Source organism: Crotalus tigris, unplaced genomic scaffold (genome assembly GCF_016545835.1).
Source record: "Crotalus tigris isolate CLP2741 ecotype Arizona unplaced genomic scaffold, ASM1654583v1 scf7180000024417.1347922, whole genome shotgun sequence".
In the NCBI taxonomy this organism is placed as follows: domain Eukaryota; kingdom Metazoa; phylum Chordata; class Lepidosauria; order Squamata; family Viperidae; genus Crotalus; species Crotalus tigris.
The window spans coordinates 269,282-296,825 of record NW_024100583.1 but is presented as its reverse complement, the minus strand read 5'-3'; the positions used below and the strand labels follow the sequence as shown (position 1 = coordinate 296,825).

At 41.0% G+C, this 27,544-nt stretch overlaps 1 protein-coding gene across 2 annotated transcripts in view; it reads left to right on the top strand.

The window, feature by feature from the left end:
• The first annotated feature begins 1,760 nt into the window (after positions 1 to 1,760).
• TDRD3 (tudor domain containing 3) overlaps positions 1,761 to 27,544 on the top strand; it is a 72,229-nt gene continuing 46,445 nt past the window's right edge. Inside the window, exons 1-4 of one of the 2 annotated variants that reach the window (XM_039329826.1) lie at positions 1,761 to 1,940; positions 16,731 to 16,815; positions 21,744 to 21,809; positions 24,723 to 24,883. In XM_039329826.1, the coding sequence (XP_039185760.1) occupies positions 1,900 to 1,940; positions 16,731 to 16,815; positions 21,744 to 21,809; positions 24,723 to 24,883 (353 nt within the window). In that variant the 5' untranslated portion in view covers positions 1,761 to 1,899. The remainder of the gene's footprint in view (positions 1,941 to 16,730; positions 16,816 to 21,743; positions 21,810 to 24,722; positions 24,884 to 27,544) is intronic. The other variant, XM_039329828.1, reaches the window with a different exon arrangement.

Below are 27,544 nucleotides of genomic sequence, written 5' to 3'. Positions count from 1 at the left end.
CATGGTTCAGAGACAAGGAAAGTGAGAAAAGAGGCTGATGGGGGAAACGCAAGCAAATCCTGCAGAAATCCACATAAACCCACTGGGGCATTTTTTTTTTTTTTTGCAACACAGCCCGGAAACGAAATCAGGGACACCAAGAGAAAGAATCCATGTTGCATTAGGATCCAAAGTGCCCGGTTCGAGTCCACCCTAAGGTGCAGAGACTCTGGGGGTGATTTGGGAGCAGGCTTTCTCCATGGATTTGACATACTTCGCCATGTGTACATATACACTTGAACTAGACTGTGATGTTTCTCTGTTTCATATATGTGGATGTATGTGGGTATACGCATAATGGTATTTTTTTGAGAGCTGAATGCAACACAATTTCATTTTAATGTATACTGATTCGTGTACATTTAAAGTGACAATATTCTATTTTCTCTATTCTATTCCATTTTCTTTATTCTATTCTATTGTGCTCTATTTTCTTTATTCTATTCTATTCTGTTCTATTTTCTTTATTCTATTCTATTCTATTTTCTTTATTCTATTCTGTTCTATTTTCTTTATTCTATTCTATTCCGTTCTATTTTCTCTGTTCTGTTCTATTCTATTTATTCTATTCTATTATTCTATTCTGTTCTAATTCTGTTCTATTGTTCTATTTTCTTCTATTCTATTCTATTTTCTTTATTCTGTTCTATTTTCTTTATTCTATTCTGTTCTATTCTATTCTCTTTATTCTATTCTATTCTGTTCTATTTTCTTTATTCTATTCTATTCCGTTCTATTTTCTCTGTCCTGTTCTATTCTGTTTATTCTATTCTATTTATTCTATTCTATTATTCTATTCTGTTATATTGTTCTATTTTCTCTATTCTATTCTATTTTCTTTATTCTATTCTATTCTATTCTATTCTATTCTATTCTATTCTCTTTATTCTATTCTATTCTGTTCTATTTTCTTTATTCTATTCTATTCTGTTCTATTTTCTCTGTCCTGTTCTATTCTATTTATTCTATTCTATTATTCTATTCTGTTCTAATTCTGTTCTATTGTTCTATTTTCTTCTATTCTATTCCATTTTCTTTATTCTATTCTATTGTGCTCTATTTTCTTTATTCTATTCTATTCTGTTCTATTTTCTTTATTCTATTCTATTCTATTCTATTTTCTTTATTCTTTTCTGTTCTATTTTCTTTATTCTATTCTATTCCGTTCTATTTTCTCTGTCCTGTTCTATTCTATTTATTCTATTCTATTATTCTATTCTGTTCTAATTCTGTTCTATTGTTCTATTTTCTTCTATTCTATTCTATTTTCTTTATTCTATTCTGTTCTATTCTATTCTATTCTATTATTCTATTCTGTTCTATTGTTCTATTTTCTCTATTATATTCTATTCTATCCTCTCCTCTCCTCTCCTATTCTATTTTCTTTATTCCATTCCATTCCATTCCATTCTTCTGGGGCAAAAGGCAGGATAGAAAGAGGACAAAAGAGGGACAATTCTGCATGCAGCAAATAGTGGAAAAAGCAACCAGAACCACGAAAAGGGGCTCATTCCAGCTTTTCCCAGCGGATCCTCTCCAGCCGCACCGACCTGCCGCCAACGCTCTTCAATGCTCCAAGGCGGGCGCCGTTCCTCCAGGATCCGCCAGGGGCACCCGCGCTCCCGCCCGCCGGAGGAGACTCTCTAGGCTCCGGGCAGAAGCGGAAAAGGGAGGCAGAGCGGAGCCCCGGATTTCCGGCAGCCTGAGCGAGGCCGAGGGGGCAGGGTCTTCCCCCTCTTTTTTTTTTTTTTAAATAACTTGAGAGAAACGCTTTCGGGATTGGCCCTCGCCGGCCACCGTGCCTCGGTTTCCCTGCGCGGGGTGGGGGGAGCAGGAGGCGGCGGTGGCGGAGGAACCGCCATGGCTGACACGGCGGCCGCGACCCTCTCCGAGTCGGGCTGGTGAGTTCCTGGGGCCGGAGGGTCTCCGGGCCGGGCTGGGGGCTGCCTGCCGGACAGTTCGCTCTCCGGACGGCCGGTGTCCTGGCTCCGTGGCCGCGGGGGCCGCTGTCCGGTGGGGGGGGACCGGTGGCCCCCTCCTCTCCGCGAGAGGGAGGTCAGCAAAGCTAAGCAGGGTCGGCCCTGGTCCGTCCTTGGATGGGCGACCACCCGGAACGGCTGAAGATGAGACTGTGTTGTGTTTGAGATGTGTTTGGATGTGTTGTGTTAAAACAAACAAAAAAAACCCCATGTGTTGTGTTTCGGTGCCATTCTAGTCTTGCAGTATGGGCACAGATGCTGTCAGTCACATCCTGGGCCTGGGATGGGAGACCACGGGGAGATGCCCGGGCGCATTTAAACAGAGAAAGGGTCCTCAGAAGAAGTCAGGACGGGATAGTAAAATATAACCACAGAGCCAAATGTGTGTGGACGTGTGTTGCTCCCTTTACAGTTGTGTTGCGCTTGTATGTAATATAATAACAGGGCCAAATGCATTTTAATGTGGGTTGCACCCTTTCCAGTTGGATTGTGTTTTTATATACTATAACAACAGGGCCCAATATATTTTAATGTAGGTTGCACCCTTTCCAGTTGGGTTTTATATACAGCCAAATGCATTTTAATTTAGGTTGCACCCTTTCCAGTTGTGTTGCGCTTGTATATAATATAATAACAGGGCCAATTGCATTTTAATGTGGGTTGCACCCTTTCCAGTTGGGTTGGGTTTTTATATTTTATATAATAACAAAACCAAATGCATTTTAATGTGGGTTGCATCCTTTCCAGGTGGGTTGTGTTTTCATATGATACAATAACAGAGCCAAAGGCGTGTGGATGTGTGTTGCGCCTTTCCCGGTTGTGTCGCGTCTTAAATTTCAGAGCCCAGCGCCACCCATCATCTTAAAAAATGTTTTTAACATTAGCCTCCTTTCCAAATGGCTTTTGATTTACGGGTGATGATTTGTGATAATGGAGCCAAGTGGGAGCCCTGATGCACCAGGCCTGGATCCAACCAGCGGGACTCACCAACTAAAAGCTTTCAGAGCATACTAAAACAGCTACATAAACCGAAAGCTTCAACCAAATGCATCTTTCCTTGGATGGCAAAGGGACACGTCTTTCAATGATGGAGAAAAAAACACATTTATTTGCTTGGGCTCTTTGCAGATCCGTATATGTGCAATCGCTGCATATCAATTGCTTGACGATAATCACAATAACCCTCGGCTTCAATCAATGGATTCATAGGTTGTATACAGGCAATCCTTGGCTTATGACTTATCATCCCAATTGAGCCCCCCAAATTTCTGTGGTTAAGTGAAATTTTGCCCCATTTTACGACCTCCCTGCAGTTGATAAGTTAGTAACCTGGTGGTTAAGTGAATCTGGGCTTTCCCCGTTGGCTTTGCTGGCAGGAAGGCCTCCCGAGGGGATCGCGTGAGCTTGGGACACCGCAAGCAGTGGTCATAAATATGAACCCTGTTTGCCAAGCGTCGGGATTTTGATCACATGACCAGGGAGGTGCTGGAAAGGTCGTAACTCTGAAAAACAATCGTAAGTCACTTTTTTCCCAGTGCTGTTGTAACTCTGAACGGTCACTAACCGAACTGGTGCAAGTCTTGGAAGCAACATTTTCTCCTGTAGAGGCATTTAGATTAATCCAGAATAAGATTAGATAACCTTTATTGGCAGTTTTCCCCCCTGTGGGCACTTCTCTGTTACAACCAAATAGATGTCCAATTATTATATAAAATGTTATTAAATATATAAAAGTTATCCATAAATGGCTCAAGAATAGCAGAACACATCATATTTTTGTTTAAAAAAAATCTATAGCTCTAATACTGAAGCAAACTAGTTTTCAACTGTCCTCTTGGATTAAGAAAGAAGACTATTTAATTTTTTTAAAAAATATTATTTTATTCCTCTAGCTGCAGCTCTTTGCATCCCCTTTTACTCTTTCATCCTACAGTTCTTTATATTCTGTTAGGCATGAGATAATTTTAAACGAACATAGATTTAAGTGGCATCTCCACAATGCCACAATAATAATCTTCTTTGGACAACTTACGGTTAGACATAACACTCATTTTGATACCTGTTGGTGATTCTGATTAGCTAGATCAGTGGTTCTCAACCGGTCTAATGCCGTGACCCCATAATACAGTTCCCCATGTTGTGGTGACCCCCAACCACTTATACATCACCGGGTGCCTGGGGCGTGGCCAAAGAAAAGGAAAAAAATGGCGGACAGCCTTGTTTGGCGACCCTCGTGAAATGATCGTTCGACTCCAAATGGGGTCCCGACCCACAGGTTGAGAACCACTGAGCTAGATGTATTTTAATTAGTTTTGTTATTGAGGTGGCCTTGATGATAGATGATTTTGACTGGGAATTACGGTTTGAAATACCGTTCAATAAACTTCCTGTGTTGAAATCACTATAATTTCACACTTTGTAACATGCCAGACTTCATACTGGATCTAATCCTTTCTTGTAGAAATGGTCTAGATCAGTGGTTCTTCACCTGGGCAATATTGCCCCCCAGGGGGCAATTTCGTTTTTCAGGGGGGCAATGGAACGAAAAGGGGGCAATGGAGCGAGAAGTTTTGGGGACACTTTTGAGACTTTTTCGTACAGTTGAATCGCTGTATATCTGATGGAGGGGGGAGCGCTTCTTTCGAAACATCGAATGCTGAGTGGCTCTGTAAAACATTTTGTATTGTACTTTTTTAGCGTGCACTCCAGTTCGATATCATATTTTCTTTGTGTCTTTTTAATCCTTTTTACAGTGTGCGTGACTATATATACTTTCCTCGAATCTTAATTTAGTTTCAGAGTTTTCGTCTTGAAAGTCTTAGTTCCTGCATTGCGGTTTGTTCTTATGCCCTTTTTATATTTCTTTTTGCATCTTAAATTTCACTTGTAATTCAATCATTAAATGTTACTGTTTTTCTTTTCGGGCATTTCACTTCCTTGCAATTGAATTTTGTTTTCAGTGGTCACTACATTTAAGCGTCTCGAATAAATAAGATAATAATGAAATACATGCATCACAAATTTTGGGAATAAAGTGACAGGTGGCACCAACATTGTTGAGGACCCAGATTGTTGGCGGCAATGTAAATATATATATACATTGCTTACTGGTGTACACCGCTTAGAGAGTGCTTGCACTTAAAGCGGTATATAAGTCTCATAAATACATAAATAAATAAACATTTTTTCACACAGTTGAGATGTGGGAAAAAGGCTGGAAATAAATTATTTGCGTCGATATGTCCTGATGACAGTTTTAAAGAAAACAAAAAAAGTGTTTGGATAAATTGAAGAATTATTTCCTATGTTGTGATTGAGAAGTTATGTTGGGGGAGGGGGAGGCGATGACAACTTCCTCATTGGCTCAAGGGGACGATTCGTTCAAAAAGGTTAAGAACCACTAGTCTAGATGTTGATAGAGTTAATAGGAAGATGAGCCATTAGTAGTTTCAGAATGCTAACAGACTGGCTGAGGAGTATAAATTCCTTCTATTCCCCTCCAGTTAGAACTGGAGAAAGTTTTGAGATGAGAAATAGAGAAAAATCACAAAGCCTAGAGAAAAATCACAAAGCATTTTTGGGACCTGGTTGAGTAAGAACTTCCATAATTAGTGTCTATCCAGGTCATAGTTATCCCAACAATGCTTTTCCACAAGGCAACTGGACTTTCTTGTTTTTCTTTGAAGACGTTTCGCTTCTCATCCAAGAAGCTTCTGAAGAAGCTTCTTGGAAGAGAAGCGAAACGTCTTCAGAGAAAAACAAGTAAGTCCAATTGCCTCGTGGAAAAGCATCATTGGGACTCCCTAGATCAGTGGTTCTCAACCTGTGGGTCGGGACCCCATTTGGGGCCGAACGACCATTTATTTATTTATTTATTTATTTATTTATTTATTTATTTATGAGACTTATATACTGCTTTAAGTGCAAGCACTCTCTAAGCGGTGTACACCGGTAAGCAATGTATATATATATATATATTTACATTGCCCCCAACAATCTGGGTCCTCATTTTACCTACCCCGGAAGGATGGAAGGCTGAGTCAACCTTGAGCCGGTGAGATTTGAACCGCTGACCTGCTGAACACAGTCAGCTAAAGTGGCCTGCAGTACTTCACGGGGGTCACCAAACAACAGGGGTCACCAAACAACGCAGTCCGCCATTTTTTCCCCCTTTTCCTTAGCTGTGCTACCCCCTTTTATTCTATTGGCTTTTGAAAGCCAATAGAATAGACTCTCTTGAATAGAGTCTAATTCTATTGGCTTTCAAAAGCCAATAGGAATTGTCCAGGCTATCTCTGCCCTGCTGAGTCCGCCAAAAGTCCCATTCTGCAAACGGTGCTGCACCAGTTGAGTAGTCCTCGACTTACGACCGGTTGAGTAGTCCTCGACTTACGACCGGTTGGGGGTCGCGGCATTAAAAAGGTTGAGAACCACTGCCCTAGATATTATGCACAACCGTCTTTCATAGCAATGGATTAGAATGTAATCCAACTTAAACAGGAGTATATAGTAATTGGTGAGCATGAATCTTGAGTCGGTTTTAAGGTTTCTGCCTCAGTTGACTAAGGTTGCATTATCTATCAAATGTGTGTCCTGGTTGGACCAGAAATTCAGATGGTAATCAATATTCATTAATTGGTTTTATCAGAGCAGAGTCCATTTGAGCAGGGGTCCCCAAGCTATGGTCCGCAGCCTGGGACCAGGCTGTGGGCTCTTGGCCAGCAGGCCGCGGAAACGGCTGGCCGGCATGTGCACACGTGGGTGTGAATTTCCCCCCACTCCTGCTAGCGCCCGTAGCCCTGTTTGTGCATGCGCTTGGGCACACACAGGGATGCTAGTGCAGGGCGGGTGTCTGCAGCCCTTTTGCTCATGTACCACTAGCCCGGATTGTTTGCATAGTCCATTTGCGCATGTGCAAACATGCCGCTAGCTGCCGTGGGTGTACATGGCTGTTCACACATGCACACAGTGCCAGCTCATGCCGCATATGCGAACAGAGCTGCTAGTGCCCGCCAGTGTGCGTGACCTCGTGTGCCTGCATGTGCACCCCAATTTTGAAGTTGCTCTCCTTCCCTCCAGTCCTCGAGCTGTCTGCATTTGAGGACCTCTCAAAACCTTGGACAGCATCCAGCTGGAGACACGAAAGTTACACCTCGACTTACCGCCACAACTGAGCCCAACATTTCGGTTGCTAAGCGAGACCGTTGTTAAGTGAATTTTGCTCTATTTTGTGACGTTTCTTGCCACGAATCCCTGCAGTTGTTAAGTTAGTAATGCTTAACAAGTGTTCAGTGAATCTGGCTTCCCCCATTGACTTTGTTGGTCAGAGGCTGGGAAAAGATGACCCCAGGACACTACAGCCGTCATAAATATGAGCCAGTGGCCAAGCAGCTGAATTTTGATCACATGACCAGGGGGTGGGATGCTGCAATGGTCCTAAGTGTGAAAAACGGCCCTAAGTCTTTTTTTCAGTGTCGTCGTAACTTCAAACGTCCAGTAAATAAATTGTTGTAAATGGAGGACTAGCCGTGTTGTAGAACAGGGGTCCTCAACCTTGTCAACTGTAAGACTTGTGGACTTCAACTCCAGAATTCCTCAGCCTGCAAGTCTTAAAGTTGACAAGGTTGAAGATCCCTGTAATAATAATAATAGTTAATAATAATAAAGTTGGAAGGGACCTTGGAGGTCATCTAGTCCAACCCCTTGCTCAGGCAGGAAACCCTATACCATTTCGGACAAATGGTTGTCCAATCTGTTCTTAAAAACTTCCGGTGTTGGAGCATTCACAGCTTCTGGAGGCAGGTTGTTCCACTGGTTAATTGTTCTAACTGTCAGAAAATTTCTCCTTAGTTCTAGGTTGCTTCTCTCCTTGATTAGTTTCCATCTGTTGCTTCTTGTCCTGCCTTCAGGCACTTTGGAGAAGAGCTTGACTCCCTCTTCTTTGGGGCAGCCCCTGAGATATTGGAACACTGCTGTCATGTCCCCCCCTCATCCTTCTCTTCGTTAAACTAGACAGACCCAATTCCAGCAACCGTTCCTTATATGTTTTAGCCTCCAGTCCCCTAATCATCTTGTTGTAGAACAGTGGTTCTCAACCTTTTTAATGCCGCGACCCCCAACCGGTGGTAAGTCGAGGACTAAACCGGTGGTAAGTCGAGGAGTACCCAACCGGTCGTTAGTCGAGGACTTTCCCTGCCTGGGAGCGCCGTCCATGCGTGGTGCTGCCCCCTGCACCGGCCGAGGCATTGCTGGCAAGCAGCAGAGATGGAGCAGGCCGACCACCGGCTGGGCCACCAGCTGGCCCAGCCCAAGGGAGGTAAGGCACCCGCTGGAAAAGGGGAAAAAAATGGCAGACACCCTTGCTTGGTGACCCCCGTGAAATGGTCGATTGACCCCAACTGGGGTTGCGACCCATAGGTTGAGAACCGCTGTTGTAGAAGATGGATTTGTACCTGGAGCACAATTACACCTGAGGCTTTAATAAGTTGGGCACAGGCAGTTTTCCCAGCTCTTTTTATCACTGCCTCTGTTGATAATCTCATGCCCCTGCCTGAATAAAGAGCAGGATGACCTATCCATTGGGAGTTGATCTTAGCTCCCTCTTATTGAGGAATAATTGGGAAACAAGGAAGTTGGGTTCCCTGCAGAAGGACATTCAGGAAGAGGGCTTACTAGACTTCATAAGGTTCCCTAAGCTTGTAGACCAGAAAATACAAGGGCAATTCGGAAATAAACCTCCGTTGTCAATGACAGACACTTGCAGATACAGAAGTTTTTATTATACCCATTAGAAAACTACAACATTGCATTACTTTTTAACGTAATCACCATTCAAATGAAGGCAGTTGTCATTGCGTCTTACAAGGTTTGAAATGCCTTAGTCGTTGTCGCTCGGCGCCAAATCTGGGCTGTGTGTGTGTGTGAGAGAGAGAGATCAAAAACATCCCAATGGAACTGCTTCCAAAGTTCTTGGGTGCGTCTAGCGGTGTGTGAACGAGCATTGTCGTGAACCGACACCACACCGGAAGTCAGCAGGCCCCGACGCTTGTTACAGAAGGCTCATCTGAGTTTTCATAACGTTTCACAGTACACGTCTGAATTGATGGTCGAAAGCACGCTCCATGAACATCACTAGCTGTACTCTTTTGGCATCTTCACATTGGGCAGGATTTTCCATAGCACCATGTCCGGTGTAGTGTTGCTTCACAATATAATACTCGCCTGCACACCACTAGATGCACCAAGGACTTTTGAAGCAGTTCCGTTGGGATGTTTTGATCACACACAAAAGGTTAATACAGCTGCCTAACGTGCAAGCGGCCCAGGATCGAATCTCAGAAGGGTATGGCTAGCTGATGAGAGCTAAATAGCTCAAAAAAGTTATACTAGTCTCCCTTTAATTCTTTGTCAGCAAAATCTAAATTTAACATAGAAATAGTTTATTGCAGTAGTGACTTTAGCCAGTAAAAGCTGCTAGATTCGGGATGAAAGGCAAAAGTAATATCCCATATTTGGGTAGACCATGTGTTCTATTAGACCGGTTTCACCAGAAAACATTTTGTGTGTGTGTGTGTGTGTGTATGTGTATATAATTGTGTGTGTGTGTGTGTGTGTGTGGGTGTGTGTGTATCTATCTATCTATCTATCTATCTATCTGTAGGTCTTTGGTTATTCGGGTTTTCTCCGCGTCAAATTGGAAGTGTCTTGGCGACGTTTCGACGAAGTCATATTCAGGCTGGTGTTTTCGGCTTCGTGCTCCTAGAAGCACGAAGCCGAAAACACCAGCCTGAATATGACGAATGAGACTTCATCGAAATGTCACCAAGACACTTCCAATTTGATGCGGGAGAAAACCCGAATAACCAAAGACTTACATACAAATACCTGCGAAAACCTCAGAAAACATATATATATATCTATGTATATATACTTTTTTAACATAATCACCTTAATGTTTGATATATTTGATAGATATAGATATAGATATTAAAGTTCTGTATGTGCGAGTGTCATTGTTAACCAAACGGAGGCTGAGTTCCGAATTGCCCCCGTACGGCAGATATTTTGCATCTGATCAGTCCAAAAGAGCATATATCCACAGCTGAAGTAGATGTGCCAACTACAGCCATTTCTAGACAGAGTGAATCTGGTCACTGCATTAATTTTATTGGGAGCCTACACAGCTTCCGTTCCGACGCTTGCATTTAATTTCAAGGGTACTTCAGCTGAATTTCAATGACCCTCTCACACAGATGAGTGCTAGGATGTCTGCAGCCTGCCTCTTTGGAGAAAAACTAGTGGCTTAATACAGGAATATTAGACGTAAAATATCACAGAAAGGAAAGGCCTATTGGCACTAATCTCACCTATCCTGTTGACCTCAGAAGAAAAGTCATGGCTCATCTCGAATTTCTTGTGTTGTGGGCAGGCAGTTGTCTTTTGAAAAGTGTCTGGAAACGTCCTACTAGTATTTATCGTAAGTAGAACATCTAGTCCATTGGTTCTCAACCTGTGGGTCGGGACCCCATTTGGGGTCGAACGACCATTTCACGGGGGTCGCCAAACAACGCAGTCTGCCATTTTTTCCCCCTTTTCCTTAGCTGTGCTACTCCCTTTTATTCTATTGGCTTTTGAAAGCCAATAGAGTAGACTCTCTTGAATAGAGTCTAATTCTATTGGCTTTCAAAAGCCAATAGGAATTGTCCAGGCTGTCTCTGCCCTGCTGAGCCTGCCAAAAGTCCCATTCTGCAAACGGTGTTGCACCAGTTGAGTAGTCCTCGAGTTACGACCGGTTGAGTAGTCCTCGACTTACGACCGGTTGGGGGTCGCGGCATTAAAAAGGTTGAGAACCACTGATCTAGTCCAAAGGGCAACATGTGCAGAGCTTAGCACACATATACAACCATCACATACAGGTGTTGAAGTCCACAAGTTATAAAAGAGCCAAGTTTGAAGACCCCTGACTTAGATGGTGTTTCTGCCTAAGGTAGGACTGGAACTCACTGTTTCCAGTTTGTAGTCGGGTGCCTTAACCATAAAACTATTATTGCTATAGTCTTAAAAAAAATAAAAGTGCAAAATTTATCAAGCTAATCCTTGATAAATCAAGCAACCCGATTTTTTTTTAACCGCACTAGAATTATATTTTACTCTTTTTTTCAGTAATCTTTTAAGGAGGTCTCCATTTCTCTTAAAGATACGGATCTGACTGTAGATATAAATGTGTATTGTGATTTGTTTAACTCTGCAATAAAGTGAACTCTGTTGCTATTAATTTATCCTTTAAAGTTCTAATTTAAAACTTTTGAATTTTTGAAAAACATGTTACCTAGTTATTTGATAAATGGAAGCCAGATATAAAAATTGGATGAAGTGGGAGGTTGGTAACAACTATGGAGCTAGGCACTTTGGTATAGGACAGTCAATCTGCATTGCAAACCCTTGGATGATCATGAGATGGCAGCAAAGGGATACTAACATTCTAACTTTTTGCTGCCATCTATTGTTCATCTAGTACTTTGCAGTTCACATACAGTAGTCTTTTGTAGTGTTTTTTTTTAAAAAATGTTAATTACAGCTAATTAAGGTAATACGCCATTTTTTTTCTTCACGTTTATAATTTAGCTCGATAGGAGAATCTTTAAGATATTGAAACCTTGAACATCATCTTATGGGCCCATTAAAGGTATTGCTTTCCTGTAGAAAATCATTTTTGTTCCTTTTTAACGTCCTCCACAGATACCATCGTAAAAATACATGCCAATTAAAAAGAGTAAACTGTAATGTAATTAAAATTCTCTGTCTCCCTCCCTGAAGTGGTGTTAACTTTGAGGATTACTGTATTTCTAATTGGCAATATATCGGTTTGGGTTTTGTGTTCCTTGAAATTATTTTATTCCATTTTTTTTACTGATTTTAGTTGTTTTCTAAGAATTCTGATAACTTTCTTATGTCTAGTTTAATGAAAAGGAGGATTAGGGGTGACATGATAGCAGTCTTCCAGTATCTCAGGGGCTGCCCCAAAGAAGAGGGAGTCAAGCTATTCTCTAAAACATCTCAAGGCAGGACAAGAAGCAACGGATGGAAACTGATCAAGATAAAGACAATGAGGACAATTAGCCAGTGGAACTGGTTGCCTCCAGAAGTTGTGGGTGCTCCAACACTGGAGTTTTTAAAGAAGAGTTTGGACAACTATTGGTCTACAGCAGTGGTTCTCAACCTGTGGGTTGGGACCCCATTTGGGGTTGAACGACCGTTTCACGGGGGTCGCCAAACAAGGCTGTCCGCCATTTTCCCCCCTTTGGCCACGCCCCTGGCACCCGGTGATGTATAAGTGGTTGGGGGTCACCAAAACATGGGGAACTGTATTATGGGGTCACGGCATTAGAAAGGTTGAGAACCACTGGTCTACAGTGATATAGGATTTCCTGCTTGAGCAGGAGGATGGACTAGAAGACCTCCAAGGTCCCTTTCAGCTCTCTTATTCTGTTATTCTGATCTTTGTTTCTTTCCATTGTCCTTTTTAATTTTATGGATTTCTCCCTCTTTCAAACTTTTTACCTTATTCTTAATAAGAAAGAAGAGCTGAGTTGACTTCTAATTTCTCCACCATTGACCGCACTCCATGCTTATATTCTACGGAAGTAGGTAGAAGTAACCAGACCTACTCAGCCTTAGCTCAAATTGTCTTGGTAATTCTTCTTCCTACATAACCTTCTCTTTGTGATAAGGGCTAATAGTTTCTACTTTCCAGTTACAAGCCCTTGGGTAAAATATATTTCCCTTTTTAAAGTCAGTTTTCTGACATTATGCCTATAGCTTGTCTGTCTCTTAGCCTTTAAACTGTTACAGCTTAAATTATAGGTCATGCAATATGCTATTTATATGTCTGGGAAGTAAATTTGAAGCTTCTTATATTTTCCCTGTACTGCTGGTCTACATCTGGCATCAGGGCAGTTGAACAAATTGGCAAATGTCATAATTCCAGCTGGAGCTATTACTGTTTTTCAGCTTTTACTAGTGTAGCTGAATGCTCTACAAAACATATTTATGAAGTGCCACCCTTGTTACCGATAGCTCAGCGTTGTTGGCCTTTAACAGTTGTATAAATCTGACACTACTGGCTTTACCGTTAACAGTGTTGATGAATTGCTGACTAAATTTAAGTCAAGTCAGTACTGATTTAAAGCTGGATCTCATCTGTCATATATTCTAAATTTAAATCAGTCATTTAAAGCTGCATCTCATCTGTCGTATAGCAGAGACTATAGCCAGTGGTTAAAAACTAAGCATGGTGTGGTAGCTAAGCTGCTGGTGTAGAAACCAGGAGGTGGCGAGTTCTAGTCTTACCTTGGCATGAAAGCTAGTTGGGTGATTTTGGGTCAGTCACCAGGAGATGGTGAGTTCTAGTCTCACACATGAAAGCCAGCTGGGTGACTATAGTCAGTCACCAGGAGATGGTGAGTTCTAGTCTTTCCTTAGGCATAAAATCCAGCTGGGTGACTAGGTCAGTCACCAGGAGATGGTGAGTTCTAGTCTCACCTTAGGCATGAAAGCCAGCTGGGTGACTTTGGATCAGTCACCAGGAGATGGTGAGTTCTAGTCTCACCTTAGGCATGAAAGCCAGCTGGGTGACTTTGGATCAGTCACCAGGAGATGGTGAATTCTAGTCTTACCTTAGGCATGAAAGCCAGCTGGGTGACTATGGGTCAGTCACCAGGAGATGGTGAGTTCTAGTCTCACCTTAGGCATGAAAGCCAGCTGAGTGACTTTGGATCAGTCACCAGGAGATGGTGAGTTCTAGTCTCACCTTAAGCATGAAAGCCAACTGGGTGACTTTGGGTCAGTCACCAGGAGATGGTGAGTTCTAGTCCCACTTTAGGCATGAAAGCCAGCTGGGTGACTTTGGATCAGTCACCAGGAGATGGTGAGTTCTAGTCTCACCTTAGGCATGAAAGCCAACTGGGTGACTTTGGATCAGTCACCAGGAGATGGTGAGTTCTAGTCCCACTTTAGGCATGAAAGCCAACTGGGTGACTTTGGGTCAGTCACCAGGAGATGGTGAGTTCTAGTCTCACCTTAGGCATGAAAGCCAACTGGGTGACTTTGGATCAGTCACCAGGAGATGGTGAGTTCTAGTCTCACCTTTGGTATGAAAGCCAGCTGGGTGACTTGGGGTCAGTCACCAGGAGATGGTGAGTTCTAGTCTCACCTTAGGCATGAAAGCCAACTGGGTGACTTTGGATCAGTCACCAGGAGATGGTGAGTTCTAGTCTCACCTTTGGCATGAAAGCCAACTGGGTGACTTTGGGTCAGTCACCAGGAGATGGTGAGTTCTAGTCCCACTTTAGGCATGAAAGCCAGCTGGGTGACTATGGTCAGTCACCAGGAGATGGTGAGTTCTAGTCTTACCTTAGGCATGAAAGCCAGCTGGGTGACTTTGGATCAGTCACCAGGAGATGGTGAGTTGTAGTCCTACCTTAGACATGAAAGCTGACTGAATGTCTTTGGGCTAGTTACTCTCTCAGCGATTAGTAAATAAATGATCTACCATTTTCATTCAGGCTTTGAGGTAAATGAATTTTCGACCTTCCTATTAATGATTGACATCTTCCATGGCGGAGACGAGAAGTCTACTGTTACTTTGGCCTAATCCTGTAATTCATTCACCCGCTTTCCCCTTTCTGTGGGTTAATTGCCAATAACTAGTTTTAAGGTGGAATTTGAGGGGAGTGGGACAAATGGATCCAGTTTAAAACTTTGGATCTCAGCCCCCACCATTATCCCTGGGAGACTCGCAGGAAGTGGAAGGCAACCGTAAGCCACTTCTGAAACTCTACAAAAGAAAATTGCTTAGTTTTATCCTGTTTCAAGACCTGAAAGTTGTTTTAAACCATTAGGTCTGCATCCCGCCTCCGTAACAGTGGTGCTTTATTTTGAAATGTTTGCAACAATAGTCTACGACACTTTTAGATCCTCATTTCTTAAATATCAGTCCACCGAAAATAGTACGTAGTAGTCCCTCTGCTTATTTTCCCTCACAACAACCCTGTGAGGTGGGTTGGGCTTAGCATGGCTTCACCTCAGCTATATCTAAGGGGGAAAAATCCATTCTCTCTAAGCACCCTAACCTGTGCAACAAAGTGACTTCATGTGCACCCTTATCCATTTTGTTGTTAGTTGCAAAGTCATGTCCGACCCATCGCGGCCCCATGGACAAGGTTCCTCCAGGCCTTCCTGTCCTCTACCATCTTCTGGAGTCCATTGAAGCTCATGCCTGCTGCTTCAGGGACTCCATCCAGCCACCTCATTCTCTGTCGTCCCCTTCTTCTATTGCCCTCCATCTTTCCCAGCATCAGGCCCTTCTCCAGTGAGTCCTTCTCATTAGGTGGCCAAAGTACTTGAGTTTCAACTTCAGGATCTGGCCTTCTAAAGAGCAGTCAGGGTTGATCTCCTCTAGGACTGACCGGTTTGAACGCCTTGCAGTCCAGGGGACTCGCAGGAGTCTTCTCCAGCACCAGAGTTCAAAAGCCTCCATTCTTTACCCTTCTCCATAAGCCACACTGAATAGCGTTGCTTAGATCACTCATTCTTCCCTCAGCTTATTGTATCCTCACTTTTATGAGCATGAAACTGTATGTATTTCAACACCCAAGCACCCACACGTTGATCCATTCAGTTTTTGGAGCTCCTCTATGTCTAAGTGATAATTGAACAGCTATTCCAAATATTTTTTTATGCCGTACAAATTAGCCTTTGCAGAATTGTGTATTTTCTGCGTAAAGTAAAAGTGACTATTTTCCTTTCAGAGAAAAGCCATTCTTGCTGCATAGGGTTGTATCTGCACCTTCGCTGCCATAGTTTTGCTTTTCTTGAACTATAATCTTACGTTAAAAAAAATCAAAACATAACAAATCCATAATTTAAAATATAACAATAACAACAACAACAACAATAAAAATAATAATGTTGAAAGGGACCTTAGAGGTCATCTAGTCCAACCCCCTGCTCAGGCAGGAAACTTTATACCAGAGATAGACAAGCTTGGCTCTTTTATGACTCATGGACTTCAACTCCCAGAATTCTTGAGCCAGCATGGCTCAGCTTGGAAATTCTCCCTTTCCTCTCAGCATGGCTGGCTCAGGAATTCTGGGAGTTGAAGTCCACGAGTCATAAAAGAGCCAAGGTTGCCTATCCCTGACCTATACCATTTCAGACAAACGGCTATCCAGTCTCTTCTTAAAAGCTTCCAGTGTTGGAGCATTCACCGCTTCTGGAGGCAGGTTGTTCCACTGGTTAATTGTTCTAACTGTCAGGAAGTTTCTCCTTAGTTCTAGGTTGCTTCTCTCCTTGATTAGTTCCCATCCGTTGCTTCTTGTCCTGCCTTCAGGTGCTTTGGAGAATAGGTTGACCCCCCTCTTCTTAATAATTGCTAAAGTTATAAAAACCTTATACACAATTAGTTCTTTAAAAAATTGAGAGTTTTCGTCTCTTCCTCTGTTGAAGGTTGTTCTTTTCTGTGGCTGAGAAGTACCAAGGACTTTATAAATGGAAAATTGTGCTGTGTTAGACAATCCCTGCACTCCATTTTCTATTGAATCATTATTATCTAATGTACATCTTCGATTAAAACAGCATTTCGCAATTACTGGATTGTTATTAGTCTGGATGTCTAATAAAACTTAACTGAGGTTCTGTTTTGTTTTCAAATAGGTACCTATCAGATGAAGGGATTGAGGCTTGCACAAACTCATCTGAAAAAATCAACATCAACGATATTATCCTGATTGCACTTAATGTAGGTACAGTTTGCGAACTTTTAAAATTTATAATCAGTTTCAGTGATCATTTGTTAGTTAAATTTTGAAATACACTAACTAGCTCTAAAAATGAAAATGTTCTAGGCTGGTACTATACATAGTTATTTTATTTTTCCTTTGACAAGTATTTATGTCAAAGGACATAAATATATTCAAGTTGTTTCCATTTCTACCTGTATTGTTTGTAATTAAATATAAAGCCATACTAAGTGAAGAGATAGTTCTTAAAGAGGGAGGGAGGGAGGGAGGGAGGGAGGGAGGGAGGAAGGAAGGAAGGAAGGAAGGAAGGAAGGAAGGAAGGAAATGAAACAAAACGAAATGCAAATCTGATTTCTGTTTAGAATGTTTTTTAGGAGTACATATTGAAATTTTGCTTGGTCTTTGTAAAGGATAAAGGTTTAAGTATATATTGGTGTACTGCATTTTCTTCTTCCTGTGATTAGTAGGATGCAAATAATAGTCTGTTAGATTGCAAGGTAGTTTCTAGATTAGAGATTATAATTTGCCTAGAACAAGGGTGTCAAACTGCCGGCCCCGCGGGCCAGATGCGCCACATGGAAGCCATGCCCACCCCAGCTTCGGCAAGGGGGAAAAAAGTCAACGATACGTAGCATCACTGACGGGGCGAGTTTGACACTCCTGGCCTAGAATGTCAATAATATTAGGATAAAACTGGTTACACGTTTACTTGTATCATATTGGCCTAGATCAGGAGTAGGCAACCTTGGCTCTTTTATGACTGGTGAACTTCAACTCCCAGAATTCCTGAGCCAGCCATGCTGAGGGGAAAGGGAGAGGTTTCCAAGCTGAGCCGTGCTGGCTCAGGAATTCTGGGAGTTGAAGTCCACGAGTCTTAAAAGAGCCAAGGTTGCCTACCCCTGGTATAGGGTATGTATGGTATAGGACAGGGATAGATAATCTTGGCTCTTTTATGACTCGTGGACTTCAGCTCCCAGAATTCCTGAGCCAGCCATGCTGAGGGGAAAGGGAGAGGTTTCCAAGCTGAGCCACGCTGACTCAGGAATTCTGGGAGTTGAAGTCCACGAGCCATAAAGTGGCCTAGGCTTAAGCCAGGGATAGGCAACCTTGGCTCTTTTATGACTCGTGGACTTCAACTCCCAGAATTCCTGAGCCACCCACACTGAGGGGAAAGGGAGAGGTTTCCAAGCTGAGCCGTGCTGGCTCAGGAATTCTGGGAGTTGAAGTCCACGAGTCTTAAAAGAGCCAAGGTTGCCTACCCCTGGTATAGGGTATATGGTATAGGACAGGGATAGATAACCTTGGCTCTTTTATGACTCGTGGACTTCAACTCCCAGAATTCCTCAGCCAGCCATGCTGAGGGGAAAGGGAGAGGTTTCCAAGCTGAGCCATGCTGGCTCAGGAATTCTGGGAGTTGAAGTCGACAAGTCATGAAAGGGCCAAGGTTGCCTACCCCTGGCCTAGATGTTCACCTCAAAACTGCTACTGTTTTTATTAGTAGGGAGTGTGGCTGTAGAATGGGGACAGCTAAGGATAGCACATCCACAGTTTCTCTATTTGTTAAAATATTTTGTGGAAGGCTTGCTTGCCCAAAACCATAATGGACAGCAAAAGACAAAATTTACAGGGCCATCTGTTGACATTCTTGATATCTGGAAGATCTGAATGTTGACTGTTAAGGGGATTAAGCGATTAAAAAAACGAATTAGCCAGTGAAACAGAAAAGAGAAAAGTAGAAACGTTTTTGTAAATTCTCTGAATTTAAGAAAAACGGAAAGCATGCAACAGAGCAGAATAAAGATCTTCTGGAGTGAATTTTATTGATACATGCCTAGAAGTGAAAGTGGTGCTTTCATTATAATTAAATCCATTCTTACATAACAGACGAATGAATATTCGTTTTAAAAGCATCAGTGGTTTGATTGCTTATGAAAAATAGAAGAATTACAAAGATGATGAGAACTTCCGAATGTGAAACAGACCATTGTTTGATAGTGTCAGAAGTGGGAAAAATAGACTATGAAGGCAAAGAAAGAAGCTTTAAAAAAATAAATAAAGAAAATAAAAATAAAAGCCTAACCTAAAGTAAAATTATTGCAAGAAGAGAAAGTCTTAAGTTCCTATTTGAAAAAATGTCACAAGATAGATTTCCAAATGCAAAGTGGAACAAAAGGTGACATGGAAGCTGGTGGAACACAATAAAATAACTATATTACAACTGATGGTAGGTATTTGTGTATATGTGGTTATATAAAAACTGAATTTTTCTTGGTTAAAGAACTGAATCTATATATTTTCTACTTTCATATTACTAGTCATTGCACATCCTGAATATTGTGTTACCTAGTACTTTCTGAATGTTTTCCTTTTAAAAAAAATGTTTAGCACTAAAACTTGCAGAATAAAAGTAACTAAAAAGAAAGTAACAAAGAAAAGGTTTGAATTTTTTAAAACCAATGATACACTCAAACATTTATAATTTTCTGTCCAGCGTGATCCTTACATAGTTGAAAGTGATCTGTTAGGAAAAAATAATAATTCATTAAATATCGACCAAGTTTGAATCCATTTCTCCTGCATTGTGGAGTTTTTCAAAGCTTTTCATTGTCAACTTTTCATCTAGAAGGATTTCCTAAACTCTTAAAAACCAGGCATCTAATGAAAAATGTGTTTTTAATTGACTGCTGTTGTTCAATAACAAATTTGTAGCTAACAGGACAAACCGAATCTATTTCTGATGTTGCATTGATTTATAAGACTTTAGAAATAAGGCAATAAACCGTTGCCTTCTTGGATTACAGATTCAAATTTGATATGTAAGTTTAGCTGAAGATTTATTTTATGCTTTTTTTATTATTATAATGCAAGTTTCTTCAGTATTTCTTTTTGCCTATTTTTGAAGGGAATATCCATTATTCAAAGCCTATTCTCAGCCAAAGACCCTTAAACCCTTCAGAATTGTTTACTGTCTTGTTTTGACAGAAGACAAGGTGAAATAAGGGGGATATATTTATTAACTTACTGTCACTATGTGGAAAATTAAAAGAGGAGAAGAGCGGTATCCTAAGGTCCTTTCAAGTACTTTAGTATTATTGTTGTTCCTCAGTTCAGAATTATCTGAGATACTTTGTCCAATAGGTCTCCTCCTCATATCTTGCTGACCATCTCCCCTTGTTCTTCGTACTATGTTCTTCCAGTTAGTTGCCGGTTCTGCTTTCTCTGCAGTGTGCTTGCTTACTTTTTAACAGTGAGATTACAAAGATCTTGGTTTGTCGGCCAGCTTATTGCAGATGCTGATTTGGGCTGAGAGACAATGATTGGACTCATTGTCCAATTGTCCAAGCTGGCTTCCATGCCCTCAAATCTCCTCATCCCAAACCTCAACCACGGCATATACAGATAATCTTCAACTTATGACTGGTCGTTTAGTGACTGTTTGAAGTCATGACAGACCCCCCAAAAAGAGACTTACAAGCTGGTTGTAAAGTTGCAACATTTGCCCACAGGGCAGCATTATTCAGCCACGTGACCACAAATTATGATGTTTTGTTTTTTTTTTTGCTTGAAATTGGCTTTTACTTCTGGTTCCCTACAGAAAGCAGCCTGTAGCAAACTACAAGTTCGCTTTACAAACCGCCGTGCTTTCTTTACAACTTCCCTATTTATTTAATAACCCCCAAAAGAAAGGTCGTAAAAACTGGGGACCAGTCAGGTGGCCCGCTTTACAATCACCATGACTTTAACGGCTGTAATTGTGCGTTACGATCATTGCTTGAGGATTATCGGTATGTTTTCTGAGGCACTGAACCAAATAGACAGGAGTAGAAATGTTTCATTGTCCTTTTAATAGTCAATAATGAATTTTAATGGAAATAGTGAGGTAAGGGAGAACCAGCATTTAAACTGCAAACACCACATGGGTTGTTATTAAAATTAAAGCCACTGTCTGGAATCGGATGATCTGCTTGAGATATTAATGGCAACACTCAAACCATTATCAAAGCAAAAGCTATCTGCTCATCAGGCGCTTATGGTTGTATTTTATTTTTATTTTTTTTTGTAACAAATTTTATTAGTTTTCCAATTTTAACATCCAAGTATTTAGAAAGCAACGTGGTAACTGGGTAGTCAATAGTTCAGTAACAGCATTTTTAGTACATATCTCAGGTTACATTGTCAAAAATTCCTTTGAACATTTAGTATAGCATAGTCAAACTAGTAAATTCCTAGCCATAGCAGGTTCCATCAAAACGTTTATCAATCTATCTTTTGTTTATCCATATCCATATCCTGTTTTTAAGTTTTACCTAATTCTTGATTTCTAATTACAGTATTCCAATTTTAACCTTTAACATCCATAATATTCAAATTTCTGGTAATCCAAATTTATTTTATTTCACTACACAAGAGTTATAATGTCTAAAATACACATATTATTTAAATATATTCTATTTTTATTTCATAAACATTTTCTAATTCTCATCCTAATACATCACAGCTTACTAGTAGAGTAACCTTTATTCTCTCAGATCCATCCTCCATCTATATTTTCTGGGCTAAGGCTGATTCTTAATGTTTATTATAAATCTAAACTCTAATTATTAGGCCAATTAATCCAACAATATTTAAATCTAATAGTCATATTTCCCTTCGTCTCCAGGTCTCCCTTTAGCCCATTAGTTAAGACTTTAGGATCTCTCTTAGTAAGTCAGGAGGCGGTTGTATTTTAATTTTTCAAGAGTTGCAAATAATAATAATAATAATGCCGTTTATAAGATTGTGCAGGTGGGAAAAAAATCATAAACCTACGTTGATCCCAAGTGGTCTGTTGTCGTTCGTACAACAAATGTCGATCTCTTTTCTTCCTTATCCATGCCTTTGAAAGCAACGTTAGCATTTAATTTTTTTTTCTTTCTTTCAACTTTAGACAGATTTAAGAGCCATCGGTAAGAAATTTCTCCCAAGTGACATCAACGGTGGAAAAGTAGAAAAGGTAAAAAAGATTCCCAGTGCTGTCTTTAGTGAGCTTGTGCAAAAGTTTGAAAAACCGCTTTGCTCAACCTGCCCTTTGGCAAGGTATCCCTATGTCCTTTTTTTTTTTAGGTATTTGTGTGTCTCTGTGTGTGTGTTTTATTTTTTTATACAGGGTTACTGTTTCTCTCTGAAGAACAAAAGTTGTAAAAAAAAAAAAAAGTAAATGTAGAAATTTTCTGTGGACTGTAAAAATATGATTCAGCCACCAGATGGCTGTATTTGATTAAACTTGAAGAAAAAAACAACGTAGACTTTTTTTAGTGACAGCTTTTCTTTTTTATTGTAGAGTTAAAATCGTTCAGGCTGGTCAGTCGCGATCATTGGGCGTATAAAAGGAAGGATTTTATCATTGGGCATGTAAAAGGATTTTCCAACAATGTCCTCAAAGGGGTTGTACCAATTTAAAGCTAAAACAAGGAAAACTCCCCCCCCCCTTGATAAATATTGTTGGAATACTTTGGACACTTTAGATGAGGAAGTTGGATCTTTTCTGCGAATATCTTTTAAAAATCTTAGTTACATGCTTGAAATGTGGGTATCTGGGTTGTTGGCAGTGTTGTTTGTATCATATTGAAGGTAAGAGCTAAGGTTTTTTTAGCTTTAGACATTAAGATGATTCTCCCTCCTGCCCCCAGGATATAGTATTTGCAGAAGTAACTTAAGAGTCCAGTCTATCTAACATGAAAAGGTTTCTTTAAACATATCTTAAAAAGTAGGTATTTGTACGGGTGTACTGGTAGTCCTTGCCTTACAGCCACAATTGAGTGAAATGAGTTTTGACCCATTTGACGACTTTTCTTACCACAGTTGTGTGAATCACTGCAGTTGTTAAGTTAGTAACAACGGTTGTTTGATAAATCTGGCTCCCCCAATGACTTTGCTAGTTGGAAGGTCGCAAAAGCGCCTCGCAAACAGACTCAGAACATTGCAACCCTCATAAATATGAGTCAGTTACCAAGCGTGTGAATTTTGATTACATGACTATGAGGATACTGCATTGGTTTATGGCTGCTGAGCATATTCTTCAGACTGCTATAAAAAGTCCCTTCATTTTCAAAGTCTGTTTGCTTGTATCGTACAGGGGGACACTGGCATTTGAAAATATAAACAAAAAACCAGAATCTCCATACATTCATCAATAATTGGACAATTTTTTTTATCTTCCGCTTAAGAATCGAGAGAGAAACTCAGTAGCACTTTTTATCATAGTGTATTAAGGTGACTAAACTAAAGCATAGAAAACTTCCCTGAAGTGATAACACAGTACACAATTGGGTACTTGTTTCACAGGGATGTTTCTGTATCTCCAGATTATAATCCTTTCTCTCGGTTTTGGTGAACCTAGAGCAGTGGTTCTCAACCTGTGGGTCGGGACCCCATTTGGGGTCAAACAACCATTTCATTGGGGTCGCCAAACAACGCAGTCTGCCATTTTTTCCCCTTTTCCTTAGCTGTGCTACTCCCTTTTGTTCTATTGGCTTTTGAAAGCCAATAGAATAGACTCTCTTGAATAGAGTCTAATTCTATTGGCTTTCAAAAGCCAATAGGAATTGTCCAGGCTGTCTCTGCCCTGCTGAGCCCCCCAAAAGTCCCATTCTGCAAACGGTGCTGCATCAGTTGAGTAGTCCTCGACTTACGACCGGTTGGGGGTCGCGGCATTAAAAAAGTTGAGAACCACTGACCTAGAGGCACGAAGCAGAAGCAGATAACTTCTGCCTAAAATGATCCACCAGTGCAAAAGTGTTCAAAATTCCAATTAGTAGACCAAGAATATCTGGGTACCGTCTCACAATGCTCAATTAGAAATGGCAGGTTATTTTTTAGCTCTAAAGCTATAATGCTGGAGCTTTAAGATTAGGTAGGTGACCTTCCTCATAAAATAACTTAAATGCATTACTTGAAATAGTATTGTAGTAAGAACGCACACACACACACACACACATTTCAGCCTCTCTGCCCCAACCAAAAATTTTGCATACCAGGTCTGTAAAAATGTAGATTTGATAATCCTCTCAGAAAAACTGGAGCCAGGAAGCTTGGAGCTGATGGGATTAGAAAGACAAAGATCCCTAGAACCAATAACCCCTCATCCATCCAACACAGGGTATAGCCATCAGCCCCAGCCCCAGGAAAACAGGACATGACCTTTAGGACATAATAGGATTAGCCCATCACCATCGGAATACAAAAAGGGCACACTCAGACTCAGGTGAAAGTACATGACACAGGAAATACAAAGTCTCAAACAGGAACAGCTCCAAACACAAAAGCCCAAGAAGGTATAAAAACCCACCATTCCCAGCAACATGTGGTCAACTGCCCCAGAGCCACATGCTGTTGTGGTTTTGCTCTTCAATAAACTACAACCTTTCTAAAGCAGTCTCCATTTTGTTTATTCCCAGCTTGGACTGGACCCTGATGAAGATTTTTCTTTCAACAGTACGAAAATCCTAACTTTGTAATTATAGTAGGCAAAATATTGTAGGAGATGCCCAGGTTGAGCCAGAGGGAGGGGTCAAGAGCGTCATCAGTCTGCAATCCCTTCGGACCCACAAGGGATCTTAAGTCCAGCCTACCGAGAATTCCGTTGCCTCTTATCTACCGCCTATTTGCTCTGACATTTAGTAGTTCAGATTCCTGTAGAGAGCATAAGCTTGCAATAAACTTTTATATTTCTTTTGAACTGTCTGGACTGCCTGATTTTTTTCACACTTGACAATTGTGCCCTTATTAGTAGTGGCAGTGGCAACGAAACAAAACAACACCAAAACTGGAGAATAGGTTGGACAAAAGCATTTTCGCCACGCTTACATTCGTGGGTCTCAGTTGAACAATTTTTATATGGTTATTTTTTCCCACATTGTCTTCACAGCTAGAAGGCCCCTGCGTTCTGCAGATTCAAAAAATCCGCAATATTGCCGCTCCGAAGGACAATGAGGACTCTTCGGTGGCCCCCAGAATGCTGCGCTTGCAGATGACCGATGGACACACCAGCTGCACGGCAATAGAATATACTTACATGTCAAAAATAAGGTAAATGGAGCTTATTTGTGCTTTACGATGACTCCTGCAGCTTTTAACACACCAGATCTTCGCAGTGCCCAAGAGTTATATCTACCAAACAATTATTTGTCCGTAAGTTTAAAAAAAAAAAAAAAGGCGAAGAGCTGGGCCCCAAGTTAAGACGAAACATTTCTGTATGGAATATACTGCCAAGCCCGACTGCTTATGAAAGTTGAATTAGGGGCAACATTATCATAATTAAAGTTTCTCCTTCAGGTTTCTTGAACAGCTCCATGAGTGTTTATGGTGCAGGCTAGAATTTGAGCCACAGAGAGAAAACATTTACAGGTCAGATTTATTGAGCTGTCGGTTGGAATGCGGCTGAAGTTCATTACTGATGTGCTATCAATTTTCACTAAAGCCTGCCGAAGGGAAGTAGCATTAATAATATTTAATTTGTCTCCCTTTATTCATAAGCTACTTTTAGGTAAAAGTGGAGGCAGTTGCTGCTAGAGGCAGGTTGGCAGTTCCGTAGTGTTATTACCGATAAAATTACAGCTCATGTCTCAGTTTCCAATTTAATGTTACCGATGCTGTGAAAATACTATTAATATATTTACACCTATAGGTGAAATAGTTGTTTAAAACAATGGCTTGCAAGCTTTCAATTCTGTAGGGAGAAAGAACAAAAAGTTAAAAGAAAAACCAAAATATTCCTATTCATTTTACAAAAGAGCTCGGTGTATTCCCCCCACCCCCCCGCCACCCCATTGTGGGCTACCTTGCACAATAATTTCAAGGACATGAATTGTCCCAGCATCACTAATAACTGCAGAAAAATAGCCCTGCCTACAGGAATCGCTCTGATAAAATTACGTCTATAGAGGTCTGAGTGGTTTAAATTAGGTTTTGGGCAAGGGGAAAGATCAGGCTCTTACTTTTGAGATTAAGTGGGGTTTTAACCTTGTAGGAATTAAGAACTTTGGGTTTTGGGTTTTTTTTTTTAGAAATGATGCATTTTTACCCGGACGGCACCACTTTCAGACTACCTGTCCATCACCCCAAGTTCTTGGTCAGTCAGAAGAGAAAGAGGCTCGAATCCATTGTTAGCAAAAGCTCACTTTACTAGAGCTAAATGGTTGCAAAGCCAGATCTGAGATTTTTCGCGCCCAAAGCATATGGTTCACTTTTCCCTTAGTCCCTTGGTTATCTCTTAAGTGTCTAATCGGATTGGATGACAGTCCCGGTCTTTGCGGATTGGATGGTGCTACATTCCATAGTGTGACCTGGGAACCGCTGGGCTGGGAATGGCACGATGCTTAGTTTCAGTTCCTCTCCTACTAACCTCCCCCCACTCTTATCCCACCCCACAGCCCCCCCCCCCCCGTGTACAGTAGCCTGGCAGCAAGCAAAGCATGGCATAGTGGTGGTGGCAGTCCTAACACTACCTCCCCACCACACCTCCGGAGGCTTTTGTTTTTCCCCCCTACAACACACTGATCATTTACCCACCTATGATCATATTCTGCAGTAAACAAATACGCTTCTGGATATTACTGACTATTGTGGGAAATGTGCTCCCTGGCCTTGTCTGGATACTCCTCAGAGTTAAGCCTATTACAGTTTGTAAGTTTGGGCAGTTTGTCAGAGAGTTTCAGCCTGAACATGATACTGTGATGCTTGGGAAGGAGGTGCTTGTGTATTTGAGAGCTCTGCTTCCTTTCAACAACAACAACAACAACAACAACAACAACAACAATAATAATAATAATATACCATCAAACATCACATCTGCCTATCCCAGGTCCTGGGTAAGGACTCGATAGGTAGACAAAATGCCAAATCCAGTCTGAACATCTGGCTGACTGTGATGATCAATCATCATCATCACCACCATCATCAATAATCAATACTAATACTAATAATAATAACAACAACAACTATTATTATTATTGATCATCGCACAGTCAGCCAGATGTTCAGACTGGATTTGGCATTTTGTCTACCTATCGAGTCCTTACCCAGGACCTGGGATAGGCATTATTATTAATTATTATCAATCATCGCACAGTCAGCCAGATGTTCAGACTGGATTTGGCATTTTGTCTACCTATTATTATCATTATCATTATCATTATTATCATTATTATCATTATTATCATTATTATCATTATTATCATTGTTGTTATTATTTGGGGATTGCACAACTGGAGCACCACTTAAATACAACTGGAGCACCAATAGTGTTCAAGTGGTGCTCCAGTTGTGCAATCCAAAAACAACTGGAGCACCACTTGAACACCATTGGCATTGACAAATTCACCATTAGTCAATTGCAAAAGGCAGCCTTACTAGGAACTGCTTCCATCCTGCGACAATATCTGTAATACCATCAAACATCCACCTCTGCCTATCCCAGGTCCTTGGTAAGGACTCAACAGGTAGACAAAAATGCCAAATCCAGTCTGAACATCTGGCTGACTGTGCGATGAGCCTCAATAGTAGTAGTAGTAGTAGTAGTAGTAGTAGTAGTAGTAGTAGTAGTAATAATAATAATAATAATAATAATAATAATAATAGATGAGAAAGAACTGAAGAAGATAACAAAATACAAAGACCTACAAATAGAAATAGAAAGACTGTGGCAAAAGCAAGCAAGGGTAGTACCAATAGTCATAGGCACCTTGGGTG